The following is a 26,751-nucleotide window of genomic DNA, read 5'->3' as shown; positions in this document are numbered from 1 at the left end:
ATTGCCTCAGCCAATAGAAAAATGAATAAGATTTGCTTCAAAGAAACATTATTTTCAGACAAAATTTGATAGACAACTATCTTAGACTATCGTCTACTACAAGGTAAGAACTTAGTCCCTACTTCTTCTTTACTCACCCACTAAAACTTTCACGAGAAAATCAAAGTTCTAACAATTTAGAATTTTTATATTTGTTTTTTTAGCAACAAATCAAATTATTATATCTTGAGAGATGACAACACAATAATCAAACTTCTAATTTTTCTCTAAAAAAAAACTTTCATTATGATGTTCCAAGAAAATATAGATTCCTCATAACTTTTCTCCATCACAAAAATCTCATACAAATGGTTGCTGAAACTTTACGCCAACAAGTAATTAATTAAGCAACAACAAAACCCACCATAATCATAAGTCATTAATTAAGTACATAAATTAACATACCCTTTTTCTTTTCTTCTTTCAACACATCATATATTCAACCCTCTCTTCTTCCTTATACTTAGAAATTGGAAGCCTAAATGTGTCCGTTGACTTAAATATTGCACAGCACAACACAACATAACACAACACCTATTGTCGGCATTGAACATGATTGTGTTGATCCGACATGAAAGGCGACTTATGATTTTGTTTTTGTCACGTTGATGAAGGATTTCAATGCTTTGGATTCTCTCCTTTTTTTGTTGGTTCAAAGGCCCAATACAATGTAATAAAGGAGGGTTATTGGTAAAGACACCAGCATTCCGAAAATAACCCTGAAAAATTTCAGCACATCCATGGCTCGTGAAATTCAAGATTTTGGCACATAACTAACTGTTGAAAGTTATAAAAATGATATACTAACCCAGTACTGAGAATGTCTGGATGCAGCCCATATTCCCGGGCAAACACGAATGGCACAATTCCTTGTGGAAGAGCTGCCTGAACATACGTTAAAAGAAAAACAACCCCGAGTGTTAGGTTTAGAGTAAAGAGCTATGTGATTCCACATTGGTTGGAGAGGAGAATGAAACATTCTTTATAAAGGTGTAAAAACCTCTCCCTAGCAGACGCATTTTAAAAACTTTGAAGGATAACTCGAAAGGGAAAGTACAAAGAGAGCCATATTTGTTAACAGTGGGCTTGAGCTGTTATAAATAGTACAAGAGTGAGACACTGGGCGATGTGCCAGCGAGGAGATTGAGCATCAAAGGGGGTGGACAAGAGGCGGTTTGCCAGCAAGGACACTGGGACCCGAAGGGTATGGATTGGGGAGTCTACATCGATTGGAGAAGGGAACAAGTGCCAGCGAGGACACTGAATCTCAAAGGGGGTGGATTGTTATTAAAGGATATTTAATCTTGAATTATGATTTATCATATATATATATATATATATATATATATATATATATATATATATATATATATATATATATATATTATATTTGACCATTTATTACACGCAAATATCTTATATAATTGAGTGTATTTGTCTTCGATTAAAGCTTACCGTAGGTAAGTATTGTATTTGTCTTCGATTAAAGCTTACCATAGGTAAGTATTGTATTTGTCATCCTATTATAGGCAAATATCTTGTATTCATTGTTCTTTCTATATCTTTGCAATTTATTTGATTCTCTAAAGGATTATAGATAGATAACTTTCACGGTCATTTAGCTGGGGTGGTTTTAGCAAGTTCTCAATTGTGAGATCCCACATCAGTTGTGAGGAGAATGAAACACCCTTTATAAGGGTGTGGAAACCTCTCCATCATTTATAAGGTTGTAGCAACCTCGGTGTGGAAACCTCTTCATCTTTTACAATATCGGTTAGCCATTAAGGAGAAAAAAGAGTGAGAAGAGAGTAAAAAGAGAGAGGACCTGAACAATGGCAACGTGTAACTTAACACCTCTTAGGCCAACACCGAGTGAAGCAGCGGACATCGCTATGGGTCCGCAAATGAATCTGATCCCCATCCCTATGCACGCCCTCTTTCCCCCACATGCTATGATCCTCGGCTGCAATGCCATAAACAGCCCTGTCCACACACCACACCACACCACACCACACACATTTTATTGTCTTTTCTCACTAACATCAACAACAGCGAGACCACAACATTGTACCTAAGCTGAACATCGCCATCCCCAATCCAGCATCCGAGATTATCTTTATCGAGTACACCACTACGCTTGGCATTGCCACCTTCCATCTGGGTCACAAAAACTCTCTTCTTAGCTCAATCACAACAACTCAAAACTCCACAAATTTAGGCCATAAACTACAAAGTTACTTGAACGACGCAAGGGACCACAGAAGGCCGAGCACGCTGGAGTAAGTATTTGGATTACGGGACAGCTTCCGCCCCACCACCGTCAGAATAAGCCTTATCATCACAAACGCATTCGGCAACTCCTGGCTCCTCTTCGCCTCCACCTCCTCACCCATCGCCGTCATGGTGCTGTCTCTAAAGCTCATTTCCTTTACTGAATCCCATACAATACACATACCAACCCATTAATTAATTAATTAGTATTTCATTCTACTTCTTAACAAAATTAAAATTAAATGCTCCTAATGCTCAATTGAACGACATAATAATGAAAGGAAAGAAATTAAAAGTTATAGGCCATAATGAAGCATCATAATTCTGAATTGAGTGATCAATTAAAGGCATATATCCCTCCATGATTATGCACGTGCTCTCTTTTAAATCATGCCAAACCCATATGACTTCATTTTCATTTATTTTATTTTATTTATAAATTTTGTTAGTAAGGGGGTGGCCCACCTCGGAGACAAGACGTACAAATTCAACCTGAGAAGTGTGTCTGTCTCATCCTACAGGTTTGTTTTTTTTTTTTTTTTTTTTTAAAAAAAAAAAACTCTAATTAGTCTTTCTCAAAACGACAGTGTCTTGTCCCTTCACCTCCTATAAACGACAACAATCTACGTACCTGGCAATACAGCTTTGTACCCTTGTCCCTCTCCTCCTCCACCATTCTCCGGCGACTCCCACACCATCTTCACAGCTGAACTCCCTGCCACTGGTGACCTCCCCCACGTTGGCGTGTTCCCCGCCGTTGTCTTCATCTCCATGTCATTAAAATTCGAACCCCTCGGTGTCGGTTGTAGCGAGTATGCATCCGACGATCCATACCCTAATCCCAAGTCGAACGACATGTCGTTCGACCGGAGTGGCCCATGGAGCTGAACCGGGGTGTTGATCGAGAATATTTCAGCATTCGAGAGATTCGAGGCTCGTGGCGTAATTCCAATCGACGATAAACCAGAGTCCGGTGCTGATGAGGTCGATCGCCGAATTCGAACGCAAATTCGACCTTGAATATCGATCTCGGATTCCGTTAGGAGTTTATCTCGACCGTCGAGAGAAATTACATCGGCGTCAAGTTCGAATTTTGTTATAGCCTTGGCGGAAGGACCAGGGAATTGGTTATGGATCAATAAAATGGCCGCTCTATATTCAAAGAGGAAAAGCAATAATGTGTACCTACAAAATAAGACCTCAAACTTTATGATAAAATATTCCATGTGAATTTTTATAATATTGTGACATATATAGGTGAATAATGCAAACCCATTTGACGTAATTAGTATAATAATTGGTGACACACACGGGTGTAAATTATAAGATTTGCTATCCTTAAAAGTACAAACATTTAAAGCAATTATTGAAAATTTAAAAAAAAAAAAAAATCAAATACTTTATAAAATTATTCTTCTCTTTTCATAGAAAAGGAAAAGGATTGGTATACCAAATGATGCATTGAAGAACGAGGAGTTGGACCATGAGGGGTTGAGTGAAATCGCCATACATAGCATTGAGAAGAGGGATCCCCATAACCAAAGTGTTAGGCAAAGTAGCTAAAGAAAAGAGAGTGATGACCCAATCAAGCCGGCCTCCGCCGCCGCCGGAGAAGAAAACAGCCCCCAAAGAGAGGGAAAGAAGCACAAAAGCCTTGGAGATTGTATCGGCCAATATGAACTTAGTGTCCATTTCAAAAGGGTTGTTTTGAGAAATGAAGTGGAAGGACAGCACCGGCACCGCGAACACCGCAACAAACCGGTTGATTCCGGCGCATTGCTCCGCCGTGAAAATCTTCCACCACTTGACAGAGGTGTAAGCCACCAGCATTGCGAAGTACAATGGAAGCATCGCACACATCACCTTGTAGAAATCTCCCACTGTGATCATTTCTTCCCCCCTCTCTTTGCGATGGGAAGGAAGAGTTGGAAGGAGATTATAAAGATGAGTAATTGGCAAAATTACCCCTTCATGAACAGTAGATTTGTAGAGGATATCGAGGGTTGTTTTGGGTAATCAATAATTTCATGAACACATAACCTTAACTTAATAAATATAAACAAATAAAATGATATGAAGAGGGTGGTGATGGGTTTAAACATGTTTTTAAGGAAAAAGCGTGAGAGGCTTTGGAAGGAACACAAATGTGTTTGGTTTGGGGATCTGACAATGGATTGGTTGTAGCGTCCAAATGAGCATATGGACATGTCTCTTTCTCTTGCTGTCTGCAAAAATATATATACATATGCTGTGACACTCAGAGCTTTACTTTTATGTCACTCACAGCTTTTGTTTCTTACAATCCTAAGAAATTTAGAATTTTGTGTTTATAATTTTTAATATTATAATTAGTCTTATGTTGTTTGATATAATCCTCAAACTTTGTCTCTATTGTTTGGTTATTATTATTGTTAACATATATATATATATATATATAAATAAATATGTACCGACATTTGCATTGGTGTAACTCTTGGTCGTCAACATGAGTGTCTTCGATGTGATAATGGGAATGGATTGGTTGACTGAGAATTATGTCGGCACTTATTGTTATAGGAAGGAGTTGGTGGTCTACCCACCCTTACGAACCAACTTTAAGTTTAAGGGTATTAATGCTGAAGGTACCTCCAAAGTAGTTTCTGAGTTAAAAGCGAAAAAGTTAATCCAGCAATGAGCCTGGGACACATTGGCCAGCGTGGTAGATACAAAGAGGGAGGAAGAGCTCAAATCCTCGGTTTCAATGGTGAAGGAGTTCTTTAATGTGAAGGAGATCAAGTCCACAATGTTAATGAGAGTCTCTTTCACGAGCTGTAGAGGACTTGTTTGACCAATTCCTTTCCTAAATTGACCTATGGTCATGCTACCACGAGACCACGATAAAGAAGGAGGATGTGGCAAAGATAGCATTCAAGTCGAGGTGAGACTATTATGAATTCATGGTCATGTCTGGGTTGACAAAGACCCCAACAATATTTATAGAATTAATGAATTAAGTATTCAAGGAATGTCTAGACGCATTTTTCATTGTGTTCATAAATGATATCATGGTATATACTCCAAGACGAATAAAAAAACACGAACTGCACTTCAATAGAGTTTTGATGATTTTGAGAGAGAATAATTTGAACGCAAGTTCTCTAAGTGCGAATTTTGACCGCAACAGTTCTCGTTCCTAAGATATGTTGTGTCGAAAGATGGTGTTCCTAAGATAAGCTATTACTCTCTCTTTGTGAGAGACTTCTCCAAGATAGCCTAGCCACTCACACAATTGGCCAAGAGGGTAGTCTATTTTGTATTGGCCAAGAGGGTAGTCTATTTTGTATGGACGGAGGCTTTTAAGTAAGTTCCCAAGATTTGAAGGAAAGATTTGTATCAGTGAGCCGTGTGCCAATTTGTTCCAGAGGCTATTTGGTGTATAGTGATGCCTCCAAAAAAGGGTTGAGATGTGCATTGATGTCCATGGTATGTGTATAGTAGTGACCTTAGATTAAGTAGAAAATTTAGGGTCGTCACAACACCTCCAATTGGGGTTTAGTTCTCCATCACTCTCATGGTGAATTTTAATCTAGCGCTTGGATCAGTCACTTCAGCCTTAACCTCTCCAAGGTTGCTTTCAAATCTTTAGACAAATTTGAGACCATCTGAACGATCGGTTGTTGGGCATTGTCTAAGCCCTCGATGTGTTCTTCCATTTGGACAACAGAGTCAGTCAAACTATCCCTATGTTTGAAGCCACAAGCAGTTGTGGCATTGTTTTCTAGGGCCTTGACCTAAGTCATTAATTCGCGGACAGGCATTGCCACAAGGCGACTTGTCATCTCATCAATCTTGTCGGCTTTAGCGATGATCTCATTCATGTGAGATTTCAAAAGGCTCATTCCATTAGGAACTTCACTCATAATGTAACCGATCTTCGATTTCAACTAATCAGTCATATGGGAATTGCCCAGTTTTTTTTGGAGTGGACATGATTGTGTACTACTTTTTAAGGAGCCGACTCAGCTCTAATATCACTTGTCACAATCGCACTCTTATAACAGCGGGACAGAAATTGTACGACACTTGTTCTAACCCAGCGAACAAGTCAGTCGTAAAAAATTCGTACTTCATGGACAACGAGCTTTGATTCACGTTTGAGAGAAATATTTTGAAAAACGTGAGCGAGGATAAACGTTGAAAACAATTTGAAAGATAGTAATGTTATAAGCTAAAATCGATTAGGCAGCAACAACGACTTTGATAGCATATAACCCGAGTAGGAGGAAGAGACAACTAGTCATATTCCCCTATATTATCACAACATGAAATAGTAAAAACTTATCTAAGATGAAACCATGGACAACACGTCCTGGAGAAGCATGATCGAGACATCCGACATAAGGCCATAGACAACACGCTTTGGATAAGCATGACCATGACAAGGTGCACGCGCACACGACTATGAGTAAGGGTGCGATTGGACAAAGCTTCAGGTGCATGAGACAGGGTCAGAGGGCACAAGGTGACCTCAGACTCAACTCCTGTTCATCCCGTTCGACTTCTTTTGACTTGTTCTATTAAGATTTGTCTATATTTAACTTGAAAATTGTGAAATGTAGGTCCAATTAGGAGAAGTTGTGATCAAATTACAGTGTTATGAGTAAATTACGAGAAGAAATGAGTTAACAATCCTAGTATGTAGTGTATCAGAGCTCTTAAACAAGTTTTAGCTTGTTTTATATACATAAGTATGTTGATTATGTGATTATGAGCTTAATATAATAAATGTGTGAATGACATGATTTAATTTACGATTTCTATGAATGCATGCATAAGATGTGAGCATACTACAAATTTGTAATGGAAATATAGGTTGTATAACTCTAGTTTATGCTTATAAGTTGATTATGTTATAAGCGACGAATGAGTATCTATAGTCTACTAATCACAGTGGAATTCCTGACCGACTCGCTATGTGATAAGTTAGGAGCAATGAGTATTCCTAATCGTCAGATTGTATGATATTACAGACAGCAAGAGAGTTTAGTAGACAAGTCGGATTTGACCGAGAGCGAGTCTTACATACGTGTTCAAAAATTGTGATAAGCATAAATAGAGTCAATAGTCTAAGCTTGAAGTTAGTTGGAATATCTTCTAACGAACCAATGGTCATAATAAATAAACTAAGAATCACTAGTGAATAAAACTTAAAAATAACTGAAAAGATAATCAATATAACTTCTGGAGGACAAGTTAGCTACTTAGTGAGTAATCTATTTTACTTATCAATAAGCCTCATGTAGAGTGATCGAGAATTTGATGCAGTCGAGTTGGAGACTTGGAATTCGGGAATTACACTGGCACATTTTTTTTTTATTATTATTATTTTAAAGAATAGTTTGTTTTCTTTTTGGTATGTTTTTTATATGAATATAATATGTGTCAATAATAACAACAGTGATTCGAACTTTTGATGAGCCGACATTACAGAAGACATTAGAAAGATTTGTTTTCAATTAAGGTCCAAGAATGGTAAGAATTCAAGAAACGTCTGCTTTGAATGCTTTTATCTTTTTTCTTAGTAGACGGAATTGAATGAAATTAATTTTGTTAGATTGCGGTATTGAAACTCTATAACTTTGATAAAGAAACCAAGTTGAATTGAGCTCAACAGAAAAAAATATGAAAATCAAAAGAAATTAGAAAAGATCATCCTAGGCGCATTCATAGAAGATCGAAGTTGCATTATCTAACTCAGACAACTTTGAGTTTCTAACACGAGAAAGAGCTAGTTTAGGAAGGTACTCGTCATCCATGTAAGTAGTCATTTAGATCTTTCTTGAGTAATATTTTTAGGGAACGTTAGGACGTGCTAGCATGCGAATATATCTTACCTTAGGTGGTTAAAATATGCATGTTTAGGACCTTCAAAGGGTAATTTTGGATAAGAATGCAATATATGTTATGAAAAATTACTGAAATCCACCTAGGATGAGAATTTATGATGCATGCCAATTTTAATACTTTTTGCTATGTTAGAATAAAGGACGAGATATTGTGATCTAAGTTCTGAGCGATTGATGAATGTTGTCTCCTCATTGAGCTTGTATGACTGCATGATATAATATGTTTAGCTCTAAGTGATTGATTTCATGTTCTCCTTATATAGCGTGTTTATTTGCACAGAGATAAGACTAGGGCGCTCAGTTAGGTTGGCTAGACGACGATCTAGGTCAGGATGCCTCAAGTAGACTAAGCACTGTAAGATCGTGAGCAACAATCAGACGGTATAGACCCTAGTGCTCCCAAACTAAGAAAGAATCAATGAGTCAAAGTAAAACACCTCCTTAAACCACCAAGCCGCCTTAGGAGCCAAATTGACCTCCTTAGCATCTCGAGATGATCAATGTGACGTTTAGATTATGAGTTTCATGTTTTAGGTGATTGATAGGAAAATCTCCCTGATGAAGCATGCAAGTTAAGATGACGATGTTATAGCAAGGTTTGTACGCTTCTAGTAGACTAAGCACCCCAAGATCGTGAACAATAATCAAAGTTCTAGACCTGAGTACACCTAAAGACTGGATTAGCCCCGAAAAGCTAATCCCGGGTGTCTTGGAAATGCGAGATGAGATTTAAATTGCCTAGACAACCCTAAGAACCTAGTCGACCTCCATGGAATCCAAGAATGACTAAGGTATCTATCTAGGTTAATAGTAGTATGAACGGTGTCATGAGAGTTTGTGTTACCCTTTCCACTTTGATACAAGTACGATCAAGCTAGGCGTAGGTTGGTTAGGATAGTGCGTCAAGACGACTAAGTGCCCCAACCTTGTGGAAATGGCCAAAAGTTTATTGAACATGGCCTTTACGGTGTCATGGGGTCACGTAGGTTGACATAGTAGTAGACCGGCACACAAGGGTCACTCCCCCATAAACTAGGTTATCTTTTTGGTCTTATAGAAGGGTCCGCTAGCTAATCTTCCATTGATGATATTCCTATTAGTAAACATCATATTGCCCATCAAAATTTATGAGTTGGCGCCTCAACTCAGGATGTTAGTCATCATGCTACATAGGCAAAACATGCTATCTAATTCATACAACAGAAAGGTTGAAAAATCTGTACATACCTCTTGGGAGGAGATTTGGTTAAGAGATCTTCTTAGAATATCGAGGCACCTTGCTCGGATAGTAGTAAGGACTATGACGTAAATGTGAAGAACTAGCTAGCTTGACTTTATTCAATAGTCTCTTTAGCCAGTGTCATCATCCGTACATGGGACACTTGCCTTTACCTGAAAAAATTGCAGACAAAGGATGAGCATTTAAAAATACTTAGTCAATGATCAAATTAACAACGTACTTCACGACTAGTGAGACCTACTTTTTGTGATTGTTCTTTAGTCTCTACTTTCTTTTTAGTATGGAAATGCATAATATTTCTTCACAAACGGTTCATGCACGTATGCATGAATCCACTTGGTGAGTTGTATAGTACTCCTTAAACCTAACAATGGACCAGCACATGCTCACGCGGTGGAAAGCTAACATGAAGGAAAAGAATGCGTATAATACTATGGTGTACGCGTTCGTATGTACCATACTAAAAAAATAATCCATACTCGTGTGACATACAACATGCATGAGATCCCGCATTAAGAACCAAGATTCAATGAGATGATACACATAATACTTCTTTACTTATTATAACAAAAAATTTCTATGATACATACATATTCATGGTATTTCATTCATACTTATCATACATGGTACATCATCATGTCTCAGAGGGCATAACGTGATCGTATTAATATAGCAAACATGAATTAACAATCAAGAAGTACATGCATCACAACAATCCATTAGAATGTCATATGCAATAACACATAAATAGACCACATGTTACGTGATATTCAAGCATCGAATCAATTTATCCAACCTAGATTGTAACATTCCAAGAGTAAGTTTACTTACAATTTCAGGCTCAATTTGGTTTGGTGGTCTTAAGCTTGCTTTGGTCCAATGTTCCTAGATTGGACTTCACATTGAAATGCAAGTATTGAGTAAGTACAGTTTCAACAGATAATGCACAAAAATCAATTTTCTGAAAAGAAGAAAATTGCTACTCACCATTCACCAATTTCAATTTCCCATGATCTTTTTTGTTCTTGTTTGTTTGTTGATTTTATGGCAGCATCGATTTCACAATTTTACAATCACTTATTTTGTGTTTTTTTTCCTTCAACAACACAATCTACTTAATTTGATTCCTAATTGTTCTTCTCAAATTCCAATTATCAAAAGATACCATCCATTAGATTACCCCTGTTGATAAATCTCTTGATCGTTGCAACTTCGACCACCACCACCGCAAAGATTATGCTGATGGATACTAATTTCTCGGCGTCCAAACCACCGCAGCCAGCGGCGGCGATGGACATCGAACAGATGCCAGAGAATCCCCACCGTGGTTCCTACCACCGCCGCTCCCTCTCCGACACTTCCTTCCGCTTCCCTAACCTCGATGAGCTTCTCTTCTTCGATCCTTTAGAGCTCGACCTCTCGATTCTCTCTTCCCCTTCTTCTCCTACTCCCGGCGGCACTGCCATGGCCGTCGATTCGTCGTCTAATTCCAAGTTATCTAACGACGCCGTTCACCCTAAGCCGGAGCCGATTAACTCTGGGTCATTCGGCGGGCACTTGCGCAGCTTGTCGGTGGATTCTGATTTCTTCAAGAATCTGGACCTCGGCGGTGACGGTGGATCGATCGATTCATTGGGGAGGAAAACTCCGGCGAGTGAACAGCGGCAAGTTCGTCATCGACATAGCTTGTCCATGGATGGTTCTTCGTCGTCGTTTGAGGCCGATTCAACCCTAATGATCGATGGAGTGAAGAAGGCAATGGACCCGGAAAGACTTGCGGAGTTAGCCCTAATTCATCCGAAAAGAGCAAAAAGGTCAACAACACCCATGTTCATTTTATCTCTTCGATTGAATTGGAACATGAAACTTGAAACTTCTGTGTTGAATATTTATGTGATATTTGACTGATTTTGGAACTTCTGAACTGGATTTGGATATGGAATTCAGGATTCTTGCCAATAGACAATCTGCAGCTCGTTCGAAAGAGAGGAAGGTACGGTACACTAATGAATTGGAGAGGAAGGTTCAGACTCTGCAATCTGAAGCTACCACTCTGTCTGCTCAGGTGACAATGCTACAGGTATGAATTCAATTGCTTAAAACCCATTTGGCTTTGGTATGAAGTGTTTAGAAAGTAGATCAATAGCAGCAGGCCAGGTTAGTATCTTTGTTCGCCTGTTATGCTTTGATGAGACAATTTCATGTTATGCAGAGAGAGACTACTGAATTAGCCGTGGAAAATAAGGAACTCAAACTTCGGTTACAGGCTATGGATCAGCAAGCACAACTCCGGGATGGTATGCATGTTACAAGTTCTTTAAATGCACTTCACTGCATAAAAATTGTACTAAACAGGCAAAAAAAAAAAAAAAAAAAAAAAAAAAAAAAATCAAAACAGGAGAAGATTTATGTTTATTTTTCGGTTGTTCACAGATCTGAGTGAAGCTTTGAAGGAAGAAGTTCAACGGCTTAGAATAGCAGCAGGCCAGGTTCCATTGATCAATGGAAATCCTTTCAACCGACCCCCTCAATATCCATCATCTCGACCGCCTGTACACCATTTTAGTAGCTCCCACGCTCAGCAGGGTCAACAGCAGCCGTCACCCTGCTTGGCCACAAACCTGCAGCAACCAGATCCAAAATGGATGAACTCGTCCCAGCTTCTCGGTCGCAATCCCGATGGCCAAGCAAAACCTTAGAAGATGTATGTATGTACATGTAATATTATCTAGAAAAAGAGGGTGATGGGTTATGGTTTTACAATCATTTTCTTGTACATGATTCATATATTTCTTATATGCATGAGAAGTTGGTCATCTATAGCTGTTACAGATGTGTTGTTTTAGTAGAATAGCTTGAGGTATAAGTGGATTATGACTGTAACTGTAGCATCATCTTATGATTCTGCTGTTGCTTGGTTTCTGTATGAAGAATAAACTCATTGAGTTGTTGATTTAATGATGACTTGATTATTTCATATAAAAAGTAGTGACTACTGAATTTTTACCAGAAATAGAAACTGAATTGAATGTTTAACAAAAAGGGTGTACTTTTGTGCTATGCATTTCTGGTTTCTTGAACAAGTAGACATGTCACTGTATAAGCCCATCGCTAGTAGATATTTGTCCTCTTTGGGCTTTTCCTTTTGAACTTTCCCTCAAGGTTTTTAAAAAGCACTGACTCGGGAGAAGTTTCCACACCCTTGTAAAGAATGTTTTGTCTCCTCATCGACCGATGTGTGATCTCACAAATCCACTCATTTTTGGGGCCTAGCGTCCTTGCTGCCACTCGTTCTCTTCTCCAATCGATGTGGGACCCCCCAAATTCACCCCCTTCGGAGCCTAGCGTCCTTAGCTTCTTCGTTGGTATATCAATCAGTGTCTAGCTCTGATACCATTTTTAACAACCCAAGCCCACCGCTAGCCGATATTGTTTTCTTTGGACTTTCCCGGTCTAGCTTCTTCTCAAGGTTTTTAAAATGTGTCAGCTATAGAAAGGTTTCCACACCCTTATAAAGAATGCTTCATTTTCCTCCCCAACCGATGTGTGATCTCACACGACAATAACCAAAGTCGGTTGAATTCCACCCAACAGCTTTGGCATCTAGTTCCATTTTGGCCTCTCATTGGAAGGGCAAGATTCTTCAACCGGCAGCCACCAAATAAATCAAAACAATTGGATTATAGCCTTTAATTATATCCAAAGCTTGAACAAGATTCGGTTGTGTGTATGGATGAGTACAAGTTGTCGTCAGTAGCAAAGCCTATACACATCAAAAGCTACAGCTTTAACGTCATTTACAAAGCCACTTCCTGCAGTTTTAAATGGTTCAGGAGATTATGTTATGAGGCAAACTGAAAGTAGAGAGAGAGATAGGCTCAAATAGTTATAATGCCTCTAAATTTTCTGCTGATGTTTGTTCTTCTGTTCTTGTTTGTGTTATCAGCTTTCTTGCTTGTGCGTTCATGGGGTTGGAAAAAGGCAATGGAGGACATTCCTGGGAACTTGGGTTGGCCTATTGTTGGTGAAAGCTTCTCGTTTATATCAGAGTTTGGTAGCCCTGCTGGTATTTGCAGCTTCATGATCAACAGGCAGAAGAGGTACCGAAACTTCTTCTTCTTCTTCGATTATTTGTCCATCGAAAGCTCGGGTTTCTTTGATCGTTCTTAAGCTATGTTTGGGAGTGATTTTGGCTATTTGCATACAGTTTTCATTTATGAAAGTAAAATAAAGTACCATATGTTCCTACCAAACTTGATGTTTTTGAGGGAAAAATACTTTTAAACATGGCCTTAGTGATTATAGTTATTCAATTCTCAGATCATATGCAAATATGTCCTTAGGTTTGGAAAGGTTTTCAAGACGAGCGTGCTCGGGAGATTGATGGTGTTCATGACGGGGAGCAATGCGGCGAAGATTTTATTGACAGGGAAGGATGGTATGGTGAGCTTGAACCTGTTCTACACTGGCCAGCAAGTCCTCGGCCGAAGCAGCTTGCTTCAGACCAATGGTGAAGCCCACAAGAGGCTGCGACGGCTGATCGGAGAACCACTCTCCATGGATGGCTTAAGGAAATACTTTCAGTTCATCAACAATTTAGCAATTGAAACTCTAGATGAATGGTCTGGAAGAACAATTTTTGTTCTTGATGAGGCTTCCACAGTTGAGTTCCTCACTTCAAAAGAGAGGGTTGGGTGGGTGTATGATATGACATGACATAACATAATATAAGTCTTCTTGTTTTTGTAGTTCACTCTTAAAGTTATTGGTAACATGATCATGAGCTTGGAGCCTAAAGGAGAGGAACAAGAGAAGTTTAGAGACAATTTCAAGATAATCTCTTCTTGTTTTTCATCTTTGCCTCTTAACATTCCCGGAACCGCTTTCTATCGTGGTATGAAGGTAATAACGTTTACTTTTCATTTAGCTAACACGAAACTCAAAAGCTTAAACGAATAGGTTATGGTATATGCATTTTTTTTTTTTTTTTATCTGTTTTCAGGATTTGGTTATAGAACTTGAATCTTCTGAGTACATTCAAGCTGTTTTCAGGCACGTAAACGAATGTTCGAGATGTTAGATTCAATCATTGAAAAGCGACGCAGCGGAGAAATTTGCCGACAGGATTTCTTGGACTCACTGATAATCAAACACAACAAAACAGGAGGAGGAAGTGATGAAGAAAAACTCACTGATGAACAGTTGAAGGACAATATACTAACTCTGCTGATTGCTGGACATGATACTACAACTGCAGCTCTCACTTGGCTGATCAAATTTCTTGGAGAAAATCCTCATGTTTTGGAACAATTGAGAGTAAAAACATCTTCCTTTGCAATTAGAATTTTTTACTGTATCAAATGGGTCAATCCAGAATTGATTTTTCTTGAATTTGCAGCTTGAACACCAACAGATTCAAGAACATAGGAAGGGAGAAAATCTGTCATGGGCTGATGTTAACAACTTACCTTACACTGCCAAAGTATGTGTATCAAACTAATTGAATGGTGAATATGAACTTCAATACCAAAATATTGACTGTAAAAAAACTCAGGTGCTCAGTGAAACTCTGAGGAGAGCAACAATTCTACCATGGTATTCAAGAAAAGCAGCTCAGGACTTCGAAATTGGAGGTAATCTCTCGATTCAGAAGCCACCAAGAATTTGTCTGTTTGGTTTGTTCTGTAATTATAAGTATCTATGCTTTGTAGGATACAAGATCAAGAAAGGGTGGTCTGTAAACTTGGATGTTGTTTCAATTCATCATGATGCTACTGTTTTTCCTGAACCCAACAAGTTTGATCCATCAAGATTTGAGGCACCATTGAGGCCTTTCAGCTTTCTTGGATTTGGCAGTGGACCAAGAATGTGCCCTGGAATCAACTTGGCAAAGCTCGAAATTTCAGTGTTCATCCATCACCTTGTCTGCAAATACAGGTCAGATTTGTGCGTGATACTCTAGTACACGTTCGTTGTTCATTTATCGTATCATCACACATCTTGTTTACGATCGTCTAACACATTTGCATGAGTTTAGAGACTAAGTAGACACATCAGTCGAGTTTATGATGATATAAGCTATGAGTTTTAATGATAATGAACAGATGGAGATGTTTGGAGAAGGAGGATGATTCAGTGCAGCCAACTTTGGTGAGGATGCCTAAGAACAAGTACCCAATTAGAGTGGAGGCGGTGTGAGAGGTTCTTGTCTGCCGTTTGGTGAGCGGTTCTGAAGAATAAGAATGAGAGAAGAGGGTAGAGGAAAAGGGATATTGTGTAATATTTATGGTATATATGAACTGCTGCCCTCTTAATCTATCTTATTTGTATATTACATGTGGAGTTGACATGCTCTTTTAGCTTGTAAAAAATAAAATTTGTTTTTCCTTTTGTTTTATTTTTGTTTGAAAATAAACATCTCACCTTAAATTTATTAATAATTCTAAAATAATCGACCAATTTATTATTCTAAAGTTAATAATTTGATTTTCATTTTTGCCATGGTTGATGTAATGATAGGAAAATTTTAAATAAATAAATAATAATAATGAAAAAAAAAGGTCTCTCCACCTTTCTCCAAATATCTCTCCCAAACCCCTCGGGGAAATGAATAAAAAGGAAAAAAATGGCTGCCGATTTTGGGAAGAGAAAAATTGGAGAAAGAAACAAAGAAAAGATATCGAGCGAGCCACTTGGAGTAGACTAGATAGATTTTTCAAAAATGGCATATTTATCAGGAAGAGAAAAATCAGAGAAAGAAACAAAGAAAAAAGTTATCTGAGATCTCTCTTTCAATTATTTAGATTTTAAATATCCAAACTGGTTTGAAAATGGCTAAAAGTATATAATAAAAATATATATATATTTTTGAGAAAGAAAAAGAAAATCAAATTTTTTTATCTAATTAATTATCCAAACTCGTTTGAAAATGGCTAAAAGTATATAATTAAAAATATATATATATTTTTGAGAAAGAAAAAGAAAATCAAAATTTTTTATCTAATTAATTAGAGTCAGATCTCCTCTCCTGTTACCCAATTATTTAGATTTTAATTAACCATTAAATATCTGTCGGATCACATAATTAAATAGAGAAGAAAAAAATAAGAAAAAAGGAGAAGAATTGAAGGGAGAGATAAAAGGGTATATATATAATTAAAGAGAATAAATAATAATAATAATAATAATAAATATATATATAACAAAGTAAATACAGAAAAAGGGAGCCACAAGAAAAGGAAAAGGGAAGATATGGGGAGCAAAATCAATTTCATGGTTCATATAGGTTGGCTTGGATACAAAGAACAAAACTGAACTTGATAAATTGGTGATACCAGTCTAAGCTAATCAGGTAAGTGGTCTTACTATCTGCTCGATCGAAAGACTTTTCTTATGTATGATGACACGTGTCCAGTGGCTCTTGCACGTGTTATTTATGCTTTATTTTATGTGATGATGTGATGATGTTAGATGATGATGTGTTGATGTTGTATGATGATTTGATGTTGTTAGATAGTGATGCGGTGATGTTATATCATGATGTGATGTTGTTATATGACGATGTGCTAATGTTATGTGATGACGTGTCGACGTTAGATGATGATGTGATGATGTTATATGATGATGTGATAATGTTATGTGATGACGTGATGATGTTAGATGATAATGTGATGTTGTTATATGATGACTTAATAACGTTAGCTAATGATGCGATGATATTATATGAATGACGTACTTGGTATGCTTGATGCACTTTATGGAAATATGATGAGTATGATGATTGTGTGATGTTTACCTTAATATGATGATGTTTTCCATATTGAACATGCTAGTGATGATAAGTGTCATATTGCATCATGTCGTTAGATCGACATAGGACACAACCCTAAGAGTATAAAAATGATATTAATATAAATATCCACGAGTATGCGTTACCTAGAGTATCAAAGAGATGAGACTAGAGGGTTATGTCAGAAGAGACATTATGATGGTTTTAGAGGGACCTCATGCATATTGTATGTTCATAAGCATAGGGTTACTTCCCCTAGAGATGATGAGTGCGGACACGCACAGTATGATGATGAGTGCGAATGTGCATGAGTGCAAATGCCCACAGATGAGAGTGTTCATGAGGCGCATGACACTATGGGGTTCCGCTGACGTCTAAACGTCGTTATAGATTAACTTGACGAGAGGGTCCAAGGGGGTGTGCGAGCGCCCTGGGGATTCACACTCTCACGTGTGAGTCGTGTGTAGGGAAGTACTACACATCCAATTTGTCCGAGACTGGAGACCACCCCTAAGATGATTAGAGACAGATCCCTAAATCATGATTGCATGTGTTTGCATTTGCATAGCCCCCTACGTGGGGCCACTTACTGAGTATTCTTTGAAATACTCAGGCTGTGTGCCACATCATTTTTTAGGTAAAGGCAACACACACTTGTACGAAGGACGGCGACATCGCGAGCAGAGACTATGGCATGTGTATAGGGTAGACTCATATTTAAATTCCTAGTCTTGAGTTAGAATAGCTTCTTTTGCATTTCATTATTTTAAATATTTTGTATTTGTTTTTATTTTCTCTAAATTTCAGTATTTTGTAAAACCATGACGGTATTTTTCAAAAAAGAAGTTTTAATCATTTTTCGAAATTTACATTTTAAATGATGTTCATGTAAGAGTTAAATTTCCACATTATAGATGAGCATGAGATGTTAGAAACTACTATATAAGTACGTAGAAATGAAGGGTCGTTAGAGTTGAACTTAAAAGAAAATCAACCTAAAATAACAAAAAAGTTTAGCTGATTCCAAAGTTATTTTTATTTAGTGAATTGTGTAAGAATCCTACTTTTTCTTTTAAAATAAAATTGCTATTACCTGCATAAAATTGGTACCTGCATGTCATGTCATGAATGTTATGTGTAAAAAAATTATTCAAAATGTTTTTATTTGAAATTATATAATTATAATTATTCAATAAATTTCTTGTTTCTAAATTTTTATTTTCAATTGAGGCCATCTAAATAAATTAAATTTAGCATACCCACCTACATTGATTAGGTATGTTTAAATTAATAGGTTCACTAGATATAAAATTGTATCTTTGGGATTGAAACTGTAACGTCCCTAATTTTTTCTAACCTAATTAGCGACGTTACCTTATACTTGCATAATCAATAAAACAAGAGTTCACGTAAGACAGTCTCAATAACGACAATGCGTTCATTATTATAAGCCGTTCATACTTGGGGAAATCAATAACGACAGCCTAGCCTAGAAAATAATCAACATAGAAATAGAGGAAACAATTGCAATAACTAAGAACTCAAAAGAATCTAACAAGGCACCTACGACATTACAAAATCTCCTCAAGATTTCCATGGCCTTCACAGCATCCACCGTCAGCCGTACATGAGAGCCTTGCCCTTACCTGAAAATATGGGTAGCACGTGACTTGAGTATTATATAAAATACCTAGTAAGTCGCCCCACTGTTGGGGTTAAGCATATAATCATTCATCAGGATACAAGCAGTCGCACACAATACACATACATGTCGCACATAATACACCTACATGAGCACAAGTGTTAAAAGAAAGAAACTGAGAGAGGGGTCTGTCTTCCATTCCTTCCCATGGCCTTAGGCCCTTGCTTTGTCCGGGCAGGGTAGATGCATGGTACTTTCCCACACATGGTGATATGAACCAGTCTCTTGGTTCATATCACATGGCCCACGCGTGTGACTGTGGGCCCACCAGGTGAGCTCGCAAGCGAACTCCCTGGGCCTAGCTTGGTCGGGTATGTATGACATACAATACCGAACGCCACGGACAAAGGAGGACCTGCATGATATCGTGGCGAACACAATATCGAATATACACGTCCATACCATCAGTAGCATAACGGGGAGTGCCCCGGTACATAATCATTGCGTGCTTGAGGTTCTTAAGGTTTACCTTCATGGCATTATACATACAACGTTCCATCCCCTCACTACATTACATAACATAACTGGGTCAATATCGAGCAAGCATATCATAGCATACTAGTCGTCTCATTCATGGCATGCGGGGTTCTCATTACAATCACGACATGTCAATCAAGCTCATACATACAGGGTAGCAACCGTGTCACAAACGTCATATACATAAACATGGCATACATAGCATTTCACTGCAAGAATCACATACATAAACATGACATACATGGCATTTCACTGCAAGAATCACATACATAAACATGACATACATAGCATTTCACTGCAAGGAACAAACATTTCACTGCAAGGAACATCTAGCCTAGCATACATCAACAACATACATGGTGCATGCAAGGGCCACAGGGCACGCACCAACATACATACATAACTCACGCCAATAGTAATAGTAAGGTTACTTACCTCCTTGGCCTTGGCCGAAGTCACTCACAACGCTAACTCCGGCACTTAACTACCTCCTATAAAATCACATGATACACTTAGAGTCATTTCACAACTAGTTCTTATGCTTAGCTACCAAGGTACTGATGGTGTTAATATAACACATGCGGAAGCAATTTGGATCTTAGGCACTTTTAGAACATCAATTATAGTAAATAACTAGCATGTTCATAAGTATTAAAACTTTTGAGTTTAGATACTAACTTTTTGTAGTTCAAACTCCTTTTTCCTCACGAACCGGTTTCGAACCACCACTAGTGTCTTCTCCACTATCTTCCAGCCTTAAAACGGGATTGTGGAATCCGGTGAGTGACTAAACTTGGGAGGGATTTTGTATATGTGAAGAGAGTGTTTGTGAGAGGTTTTTCTCAAGGTTTTTCACCAAGAAGAAGAAGACCTTCCATGTACCATGATCACTCTATTTAAAGAGTCATGTTTGCATGTTCATGCAAATTTGAGTTCACCAAATTTTGACACTCAAAATTCCACTCAAACTTGTGGGGTTTATTTGGCAAACATGCAAGTTTGGTTAAACCAAATTTTGACACCTCAAAATTCCACTAACATGGATTTTTCCATTAAATGAAGTCAACATTTTGACTTTCTTAATTTTAATTCAACAATTAATTTGAATAATGAATTTCAAATTAAGGTAACATTAAATGATTAATCCCAATCTATTCCGACACATAATTGATTAAGATATTTAAATATCTCAGATTCTCTCTTTTTGTTTAATTCGTAAATAAAATAAAAATGCGGTTAAATATATAGTATATATGTAGCGCATATTTCCTAATTTGAATTCGAACACTTCGAACTCACTCGTTACACTGTTCTATGATTTAGTCCAATATGAGCTAGCAGAGGGACCTAATGGACCTATAGATCATGGGCTCCAACGATCCAAGATTAACCGGTTAAACTCATTAACCTTGTTAACCAACATTTGTTAACTACTAGGACACTCCACTATAGCCTAGTAGTTGCACTCCCCTCACTATAGATATATTTCTGTCCATTTAATATAACCATGATTAGTAAGTCGATCCTTCACAGATTGTTCGTAACTAGAGCTGTGTCAATTTACCGTTTTACCCCTAAAGTTACTTCTTGTTCCTTATGTCTCACTGATCCTCTAATGAACAATTGGTTTGTGGTCCAACCAGTAAACCGAATCCCTCTCAGGCTAATGAGAGGGTGGGGCCCCTTGTTCAAAACCTGGAGTCAGTGCTTAAGGGAACTACCTCTCTTCTATCCCTAAAAGTGGGTAGGAATGAATTCCGTCTTGCACCCCACGTCCCCAGCCATTCACCCAGTCTTACCCCTGAAATGGGAGGCTTATTGAGTCTACGAACTAGAGCCACTCTCACCCGTGCAAATCTAGGGATAATTCTGAACAAACAAGAGTTCATGGTTAGCTCAGGATTAAAACCGAGTTACCTAGGTTATCGAATGAAAAGAAAATCAGTCTCAACAGTAAACGACATTATAAAGTGAGAGTGGTTTTCTTCATGGTCCGATCTTATGCAATACTCATTGCATAGGACGCCCCCACTCACATGTCTCCACATGTACAATTTAGTGATCACATTGTTTATATCATATACAAAAGTGGGCCGCATCCATAGTGTCCCCAGAATAAGGTACTTAGCTTTATCCTTATACTATAGATCATTTTGACTATATACTTGAACTTGATCCACTCTTATTTCTCTACATATTGTTCAAGTAATCATACTATAGCTAGAGTGTTCTTAGTTTATTGGATTTAGATTAATGATCGTAAAGTTCACTTTATTCAATAACAATCTTTACTGAATAAAGAACAATAATAACTTTATTGAAAATAGAATATGTTTTTTGTTTACAAACTATGAGTTTTAGGACATAAAACCCAACAGGTACGTCCCTATCGCAAACTGTTTTACCAAAATGAAGTTATACTGACCTCAGATGGTTGAAACAAAGGTGGGAATGGTTGGTCAAAAACCTAGGAATTGGTATATTATACGTATGTCGCGCCGCCAAGCCGCAAGTGCAACGAAGCCGCCGACAACGTCGAAACCGATGGGCTGCAAAGGACACTGATGGCGCAGGGTTCCTGGATGAGTCTTTGGGTTGGGCCGAAAGGGAACGAGGCCCAATGGTGGTGTCCGAGCTCGGCCCGCGAGGTGCGGCCTGTGCGCTGACCGAGACGAACTCGCAGAGTGCCGAAGGGTCAACCTGTGGCCTCCGCTTCGTCTTCCTCGCCCGAAAGCCTCAACAACCCTAATCAAAGAACTCGATTACTGTCGCCAGTGGAATGGTCGTCGTCCGTCTGTCTGTCTCTGGTGGCGCGTCTGTCCCTCCTTGCCCGACGTACCCTAGCGCCGGTTTGCTCCTATCTAAGGACTCACAAAAGTCTGAAGTCTCAAGACGTTTTCGATTCCTCACCTAAACCTTTCGTCTCCTCCTTCACAGGTATGACAGTGGCTCAAAAAGAAAAGACGGCTACTAAGGTGGCTAGGGTTTAACATGGGACTCAAGATTAATACGCCCTTGTTGGCAAGGCATGCCTCACTAGAAATCTCGCAATTTCCGGCGAGATTTAATGGTTTTTTTTTTTTTTTTTTTTTTGAAACCCTTATCGTTAAAGAAACCAGCACTTGAAATCTTCACCTACTCATGAGTTTGATAGCCATATCATTTGTTAAACATGATGTGTTTCTTAGGCATGAGGCAATGTGGAAAGGGTGCGAGTATTTTAAGGTAAAAATGGTGGAGGGCATGGAAGTATGACACCCACTAAATGGACAACCAATTCATTTGAAATTGATACCTCAAGAAAGGTTCAGTATTAATGTCTTCCTGCAAAAACAAGAGAAGCATTAAAAAAGTATGTCACTTGGATATTGCAACACTTCAAATTTTCACCCATAAATTGATTGACCTTCCAAAAACTTAATTTTACGTCTTACGAATAATCAAATGATTTAGCATCAATTTTGTCATGGAAAATGATTGATTTATGCACCACAGCTATAGGGACCTTTTGTCATATTTTCAACCCATAGCTTTGGTAGTCATCATTTCTAGTTGTTGGAATTATCGAACCTAATCATTAAATGTTTGTTTCAATTTTCTGCTCAAAGTAGACAATATCATACTATTGTGGAGAGTTCTGTTCATCTAACATGGTATCAAAGTCATGTCCTAAACTTAGTCGTGCCAATAGATTGGTAAATCCTCAAATGTCGAACAAAAGACTCCAAAAGAAAAGGAGTCGAGCCCCGATTAAGGGAAGACATGCTTTATTCGAGGGGAGGTGTTGGATGATGAAAGTCTCACATGGTTAATTTTGGGAATGATCATGGGTTTCTAATCAAAGAATACTCTCTTTATTGGTGTCAGGCCTTTTGGGGAAGTCCAAAGAAAAGTGACGAGTGCTTATGCTCAAAGTGGACAATATCATACCATTGTGGAGTTTGATGTCCATTTTGCATGCCGGGGGATTAAGTTTCTTTGTATGATGTCTCTTGCGGCAAAAGACAATTTTTAGCCTAAATATTGAGACCTTCTAGCCATCATTTTAAGGCATCCCACATAGATGATCGAGTAATCGAACAAGGTGAGTTGATAGCAACTTCTTATGAGGCTTGATTATTAATGGTTATAACAAAACCTATTGAGTATGCATAAATCAATTCCAAAAACCACATTTTTCACAGCTTAAGAGACAAATCTAGACACTCTAGCTCGAGTGATTCATTACGTTTATTACTCTTCGAATATTGTTCATGCCACGACCCAACGTCGACTACAGACGCCTTCCAACCGCCGCGCCATGATCGAAAACTCCCACGAACTAGTTCCCCTCTTCCATGCTTCCTATAAAACTTGCGATGCACCATAGAATTTGTTTGAACTCCAAAGGATGATCTATAGGATCCATGGAAAGGGTCTTCAAAACCTGCTTTAGCCAGCTTTCTCTCTCGACTATGAGCATTTTGGTGGCCACCAAGAGCTTGTGAGCTAAAAAACTTCCTTTGGCAATAATTGCAAGAGAAAACTCTAGGCTCAGCTGCTTCTTCTTTACAAGCATGACCAAAGATGTCAATGAGGTTGAGTTCTTCCAAATCATTGTCATTGTTGGGGCTTAGGTTGAGGGTAAAAGGTTGATGGGATTTGTCGTTTGGGTTTTGTTTTGTTTCTCTTTGGCTGTCTTGTTGAAGTAGCCATTGACTGTTTGTGAGGAGACTCATTGGATATAGAGGAAATTTTGTTGGTGTTTTTGTTTCTTCTTGGTCGATAAATTTTGGGATTGGATGGATATATACTTATAGAGGAAGATAGGGTGTTAGATCGTTTGTTGTTGTAGAAATATCATGAATTTAAAAGAGATGTATAATTTGACTTCCAACCCTATGGAAAAGGAACTTGGTACCATCATTCGTGAGTTTTAAGTGTTCGAGTGTGTAAGATGAAATAATCCATTCAATATAGTATAAAAATTAGACGCGATGTGAATGGTTTACCCCTTGAATATAGTTATCGATATATAGCTTCCACATATATGAACATGTAATCTATGATAGATTATTGGACTTATATGTTTCCTAATATGTTAGGTTGATTATTATTACTTAATTAGAGCATGTTGTATGCCTTAATTCTTTAATATACATTGATTTAGGGTTTGGATAGCCCACTATTACCGAATTGTGAGTTGGACTATCGTTGTGTGCTAGAGAATGTGAATTATGAAATTCATAGACTATGAGCTACTGGTTACGTATTTGTAGTCTCCATGGGTTGATCAAGTACCTCGTAAGAATGGGAAGGTTGCAACCCCTAGGTTAGAGTCTACTTGTTACGTTTGAATAGTTGTCACTCATAGAGGATATTAGTAGCCATACGGAGTATACTACTATAGTACAAAATAAGGGGTGGCTAGTGGGGAGAGTCATAGCCTTTTCACTGACCCAACTCGGAAGGGCGTAGAGGCGGGTAGTTTACTGTTCTAGCTAGAAAAGGCTAAGTAACAGGTAGTTACTGTTCCTAAGACAGGTAATTTTACTGCTCTGAACCTTACGATGGTGTAAGACAGGTAGTTTACTATTCTAACACATTAAGGGTGCACGAGTAGGTAGTTACTGTTCCAGCCTAAAATGGGTGTCATGACATGTAGTTACTGATATTAGGAATAGGTAGGTGTTACCCAGCACTACTAGAGAAAATCCACCGGTTTGAGCTTAGTAGGTAGATAGGTATGGAGAATTCATATCAACAAGTAAATATAGAGTCTCTCTTGAGACCACAGCAGGCTTTTGTTAGAGAGAGTTTCGAGCACATAGCCTAAGATTCTGTGTAAAGGATTAAGTCCTACAAGTAGGTTGCTTGTTGAGTATTTTTATATTCATTCCATGTTGTCTCTATTTTTCAGGTGAAGTGTAGACTAGTGTCAGTGGCGGAAATGTGCGGCGGCAAGAGGGACCCTTAGATCAAGTCCTCTCTTTCCACGTCGTTTTTAGTATCATTTTGATGTTTATTTTTGTAAACTCATGATATTTTCTAAACTGTTTTTTATGTGACATAGTTGTGTTTTTTTTTTTTTTTTTAATTATTTTGGGTTTTTGAATGCATATTTCGAAATTTTAATTTTTCTTTCATCCCCTGTTTTATAAACGGTAAAGTTGTATGACTTTTTACCATTGACTCCACGTGGCGATTCGTGATTTGATGTGTCGAAGAGCGGTTCGTTGCACCACCATTCTTTTTGAAAATATGGACAAACTTGGATTAACGAATCTAAGCGCCAAACTAAACTTCACAGTAAGAGCGGTAGGAAACCAATCTCCAATTGGGGGTATGGTTCAATTTAATAAGGTGAAGGTCTTGGAGCTTATGCTCTTCTGTGGGGCTCGAGACACTAAGACTTTGAAGAATTTTATCTTTGATCTTAAAGAGTACTTTCAAGACGCAGTGGCATAAGAGGCAAAGATCACATTGGTCATAATGCATCTAGCTGATGATACAAAGTTGTGGTGAAGATCCAAGTAGATGGACATCCAAGATGCCCGATGTACTATAAAGCTAGAGAATGTCGAGATAATAGCAAGGAGAAAGTTAAGGGAGCTGATGCATACTGAGAATATATGAGACTATGTTAAATAGTTGGATACTCGTGACATGTCCAAGAAGGACAAGTTCTTTTATTTTGTGGACAGGCTAAAGTCAGGCAAAAACTAAACTCAACGAACAAAGAGTTCAAGACTTTTCCTCGACCTATGCTACAATTGAATGACTGTTTAACCTTAACAACGATTAATCCCAAAACCTAAAACAAAATCATGCTTCTGCAGGTGGGAGTAATATAAATTATTGACCAACTCCCCAATTGGTGGAGGAGGCGACAAAATTGAAGGCAAAGGAGAAGAAATCAAGTACTTGCCAAGCTTTCCTTCATTCTCTATGTTATTTTCTTACTCTTTCTGTTTTCATTCTTCTTCCAACAAATTTTCTTAGACGGTTTTTTCCTCGGTCAACATTTCCTCTCACCGATTTCCAACAAATTTTTTTAGACTGCTTTTCCTCCTTTCTTAGACTGTTTTTCCTCCAATTTCCTCTCACCGATTTCCTTATTTAAAAGTCATCAAGTGGTATCAGAGCTTGGTTAATCTACAGGTGGTATATCATTGTGAAGGAGCCAAAATTTTCAAAGCCAAGTTACTTAGCTCAATTGGTTAGAACGTTGACCTAACAACGGACAGGCTCACATACTCCTCCACTCCATCCTTGAATAGCAATAATGAAGATCGTCTTCATTCAATCTTCTCCAATTGCAAATTTGAATCTAGGGCTGAACCCTCGTGATATAAACCAAGAGACATCA

General features: G+C 38.1%; 3 protein-coding genes and 1 long non-coding RNA gene across 6 annotated transcripts; 2 read left to right on the top strand and 2 right to left on the bottom strand.

Annotated features, from left to right (window-relative positions):
• Nucleotides 1-291: 291 nt before the first annotated feature.
• On the bottom strand, nt 292-4,335 carry PIN6 (Auxin efflux carrier family protein). The gene is made up of 7 exons (XM_023669619.2): nt 3,761-4,335; nt 2,942-3,495; nt 2,278-2,470; nt 2,111-2,196; nt 1,865-2,022; nt 848-924; nt 292-758 (listed from the first exon to the last, which is right to left on the bottom strand). Exons 1-7 carry the CDS (start codon nt 4,198-4,200, stop codon nt 692-694), a joined length of 1,575 nt encoding a protein of 524 aa, XP_023525387.2. The 5' UTR covers nt 4,201-4,335; the 3' UTR covers nt 292-691.
• Nucleotides 4,336-10,409: 6,074 nt separating this feature from the next.
• LOC111786667 (transcription factor VIP1) lies at nt 10,410-13,522 on the top strand. Of its 2 annotated transcripts, XM_087121801.1 has the most exons (5): nt 10,410-11,249; nt 11,383-11,515; nt 11,648-11,732; nt 11,869-12,139; nt 13,382-13,522. In XM_087121801.1, exons 1-4 carry the CDS (start codon nt 10,672-10,674, stop codon nt 12,132-12,134), a joined length of 1,062 nt encoding a protein of 353 aa, XP_086977927.1. In that variant the 5' UTR covers nt 10,410-10,671; the 3' UTR covers nt 12,135-12,139; nt 13,382-13,522. The 2 variants fall into 2 exon arrangements, with proteins under 2 accessions (XP_086977927.1, XP_023522668.2); XM_023666900.2 differs by lacking the exon at nt 13,382-13,522 and having other exon boundaries at nt 10,413-11,249; nt 11,869-12,420.
• Nucleotides 12,000-15,825, top strand: LOC111788967 (abscisic acid 8'-hydroxylase 3). 2 transcript variants are annotated; one of them, XM_087121800.1, is made up of 9 exons: nt 12,000-12,139; nt 13,382-13,535; nt 13,779-14,097; nt 14,185-14,337; nt 14,488-14,751; nt 14,834-14,917; nt 14,990-15,068; nt 15,147-15,372; nt 15,540-15,825. In XM_087121800.1, exons 1-9 carry the CDS (start codon nt 12,115-12,117, stop codon nt 15,631-15,633), a joined length of 1,398 nt encoding a protein of 465 aa, XP_086977926.1. In that variant the 5' UTR covers nt 12,000-12,114; the 3' UTR covers nt 15,634-15,825. The 2 variants fall into 2 exon arrangements, with proteins under 2 accessions (XP_086977926.1, XP_023525337.2); XM_023669569.2 differs by lacking the exon at nt 12,000-12,139 and having other exon boundaries at nt 13,128-13,535.
• Nucleotides 15,826-18,663: 2,838 nt separating this feature from the next.
• LOC147793427 (uncharacterized) lies at nt 18,664-20,438 on the bottom strand. Its single transcript, XR_015420050.1, has 4 exons — nt 20,082-20,438; nt 19,839-19,894; nt 19,396-19,432; nt 18,664-18,870 (listed from the first exon to the last, which is right to left on the bottom strand). It is a non-coding gene; the product is annotated as an uncharacterized LOC147793427 (long non-coding RNA).
• Between the last annotated feature and the right edge of the window lie 6,313 nt (nt 20,439-26,751).

This window comes from Cucurbita pepo, chromosome 2, assembly GCF_057944985.1.
Source record: "Cucurbita pepo subsp. pepo isolate OVF chromosome 2, ASM5794498v1, whole genome shotgun sequence".
In the NCBI taxonomy this organism is placed as follows: domain Eukaryota; kingdom Viridiplantae; phylum Streptophyta; class Magnoliopsida; order Cucurbitales; family Cucurbitaceae; genus Cucurbita; species Cucurbita pepo.
The sequence above is the reverse complement of the archived record's forward strand: the minus strand, read 5'-3'. Positions and strand labels throughout refer to the sequence as shown.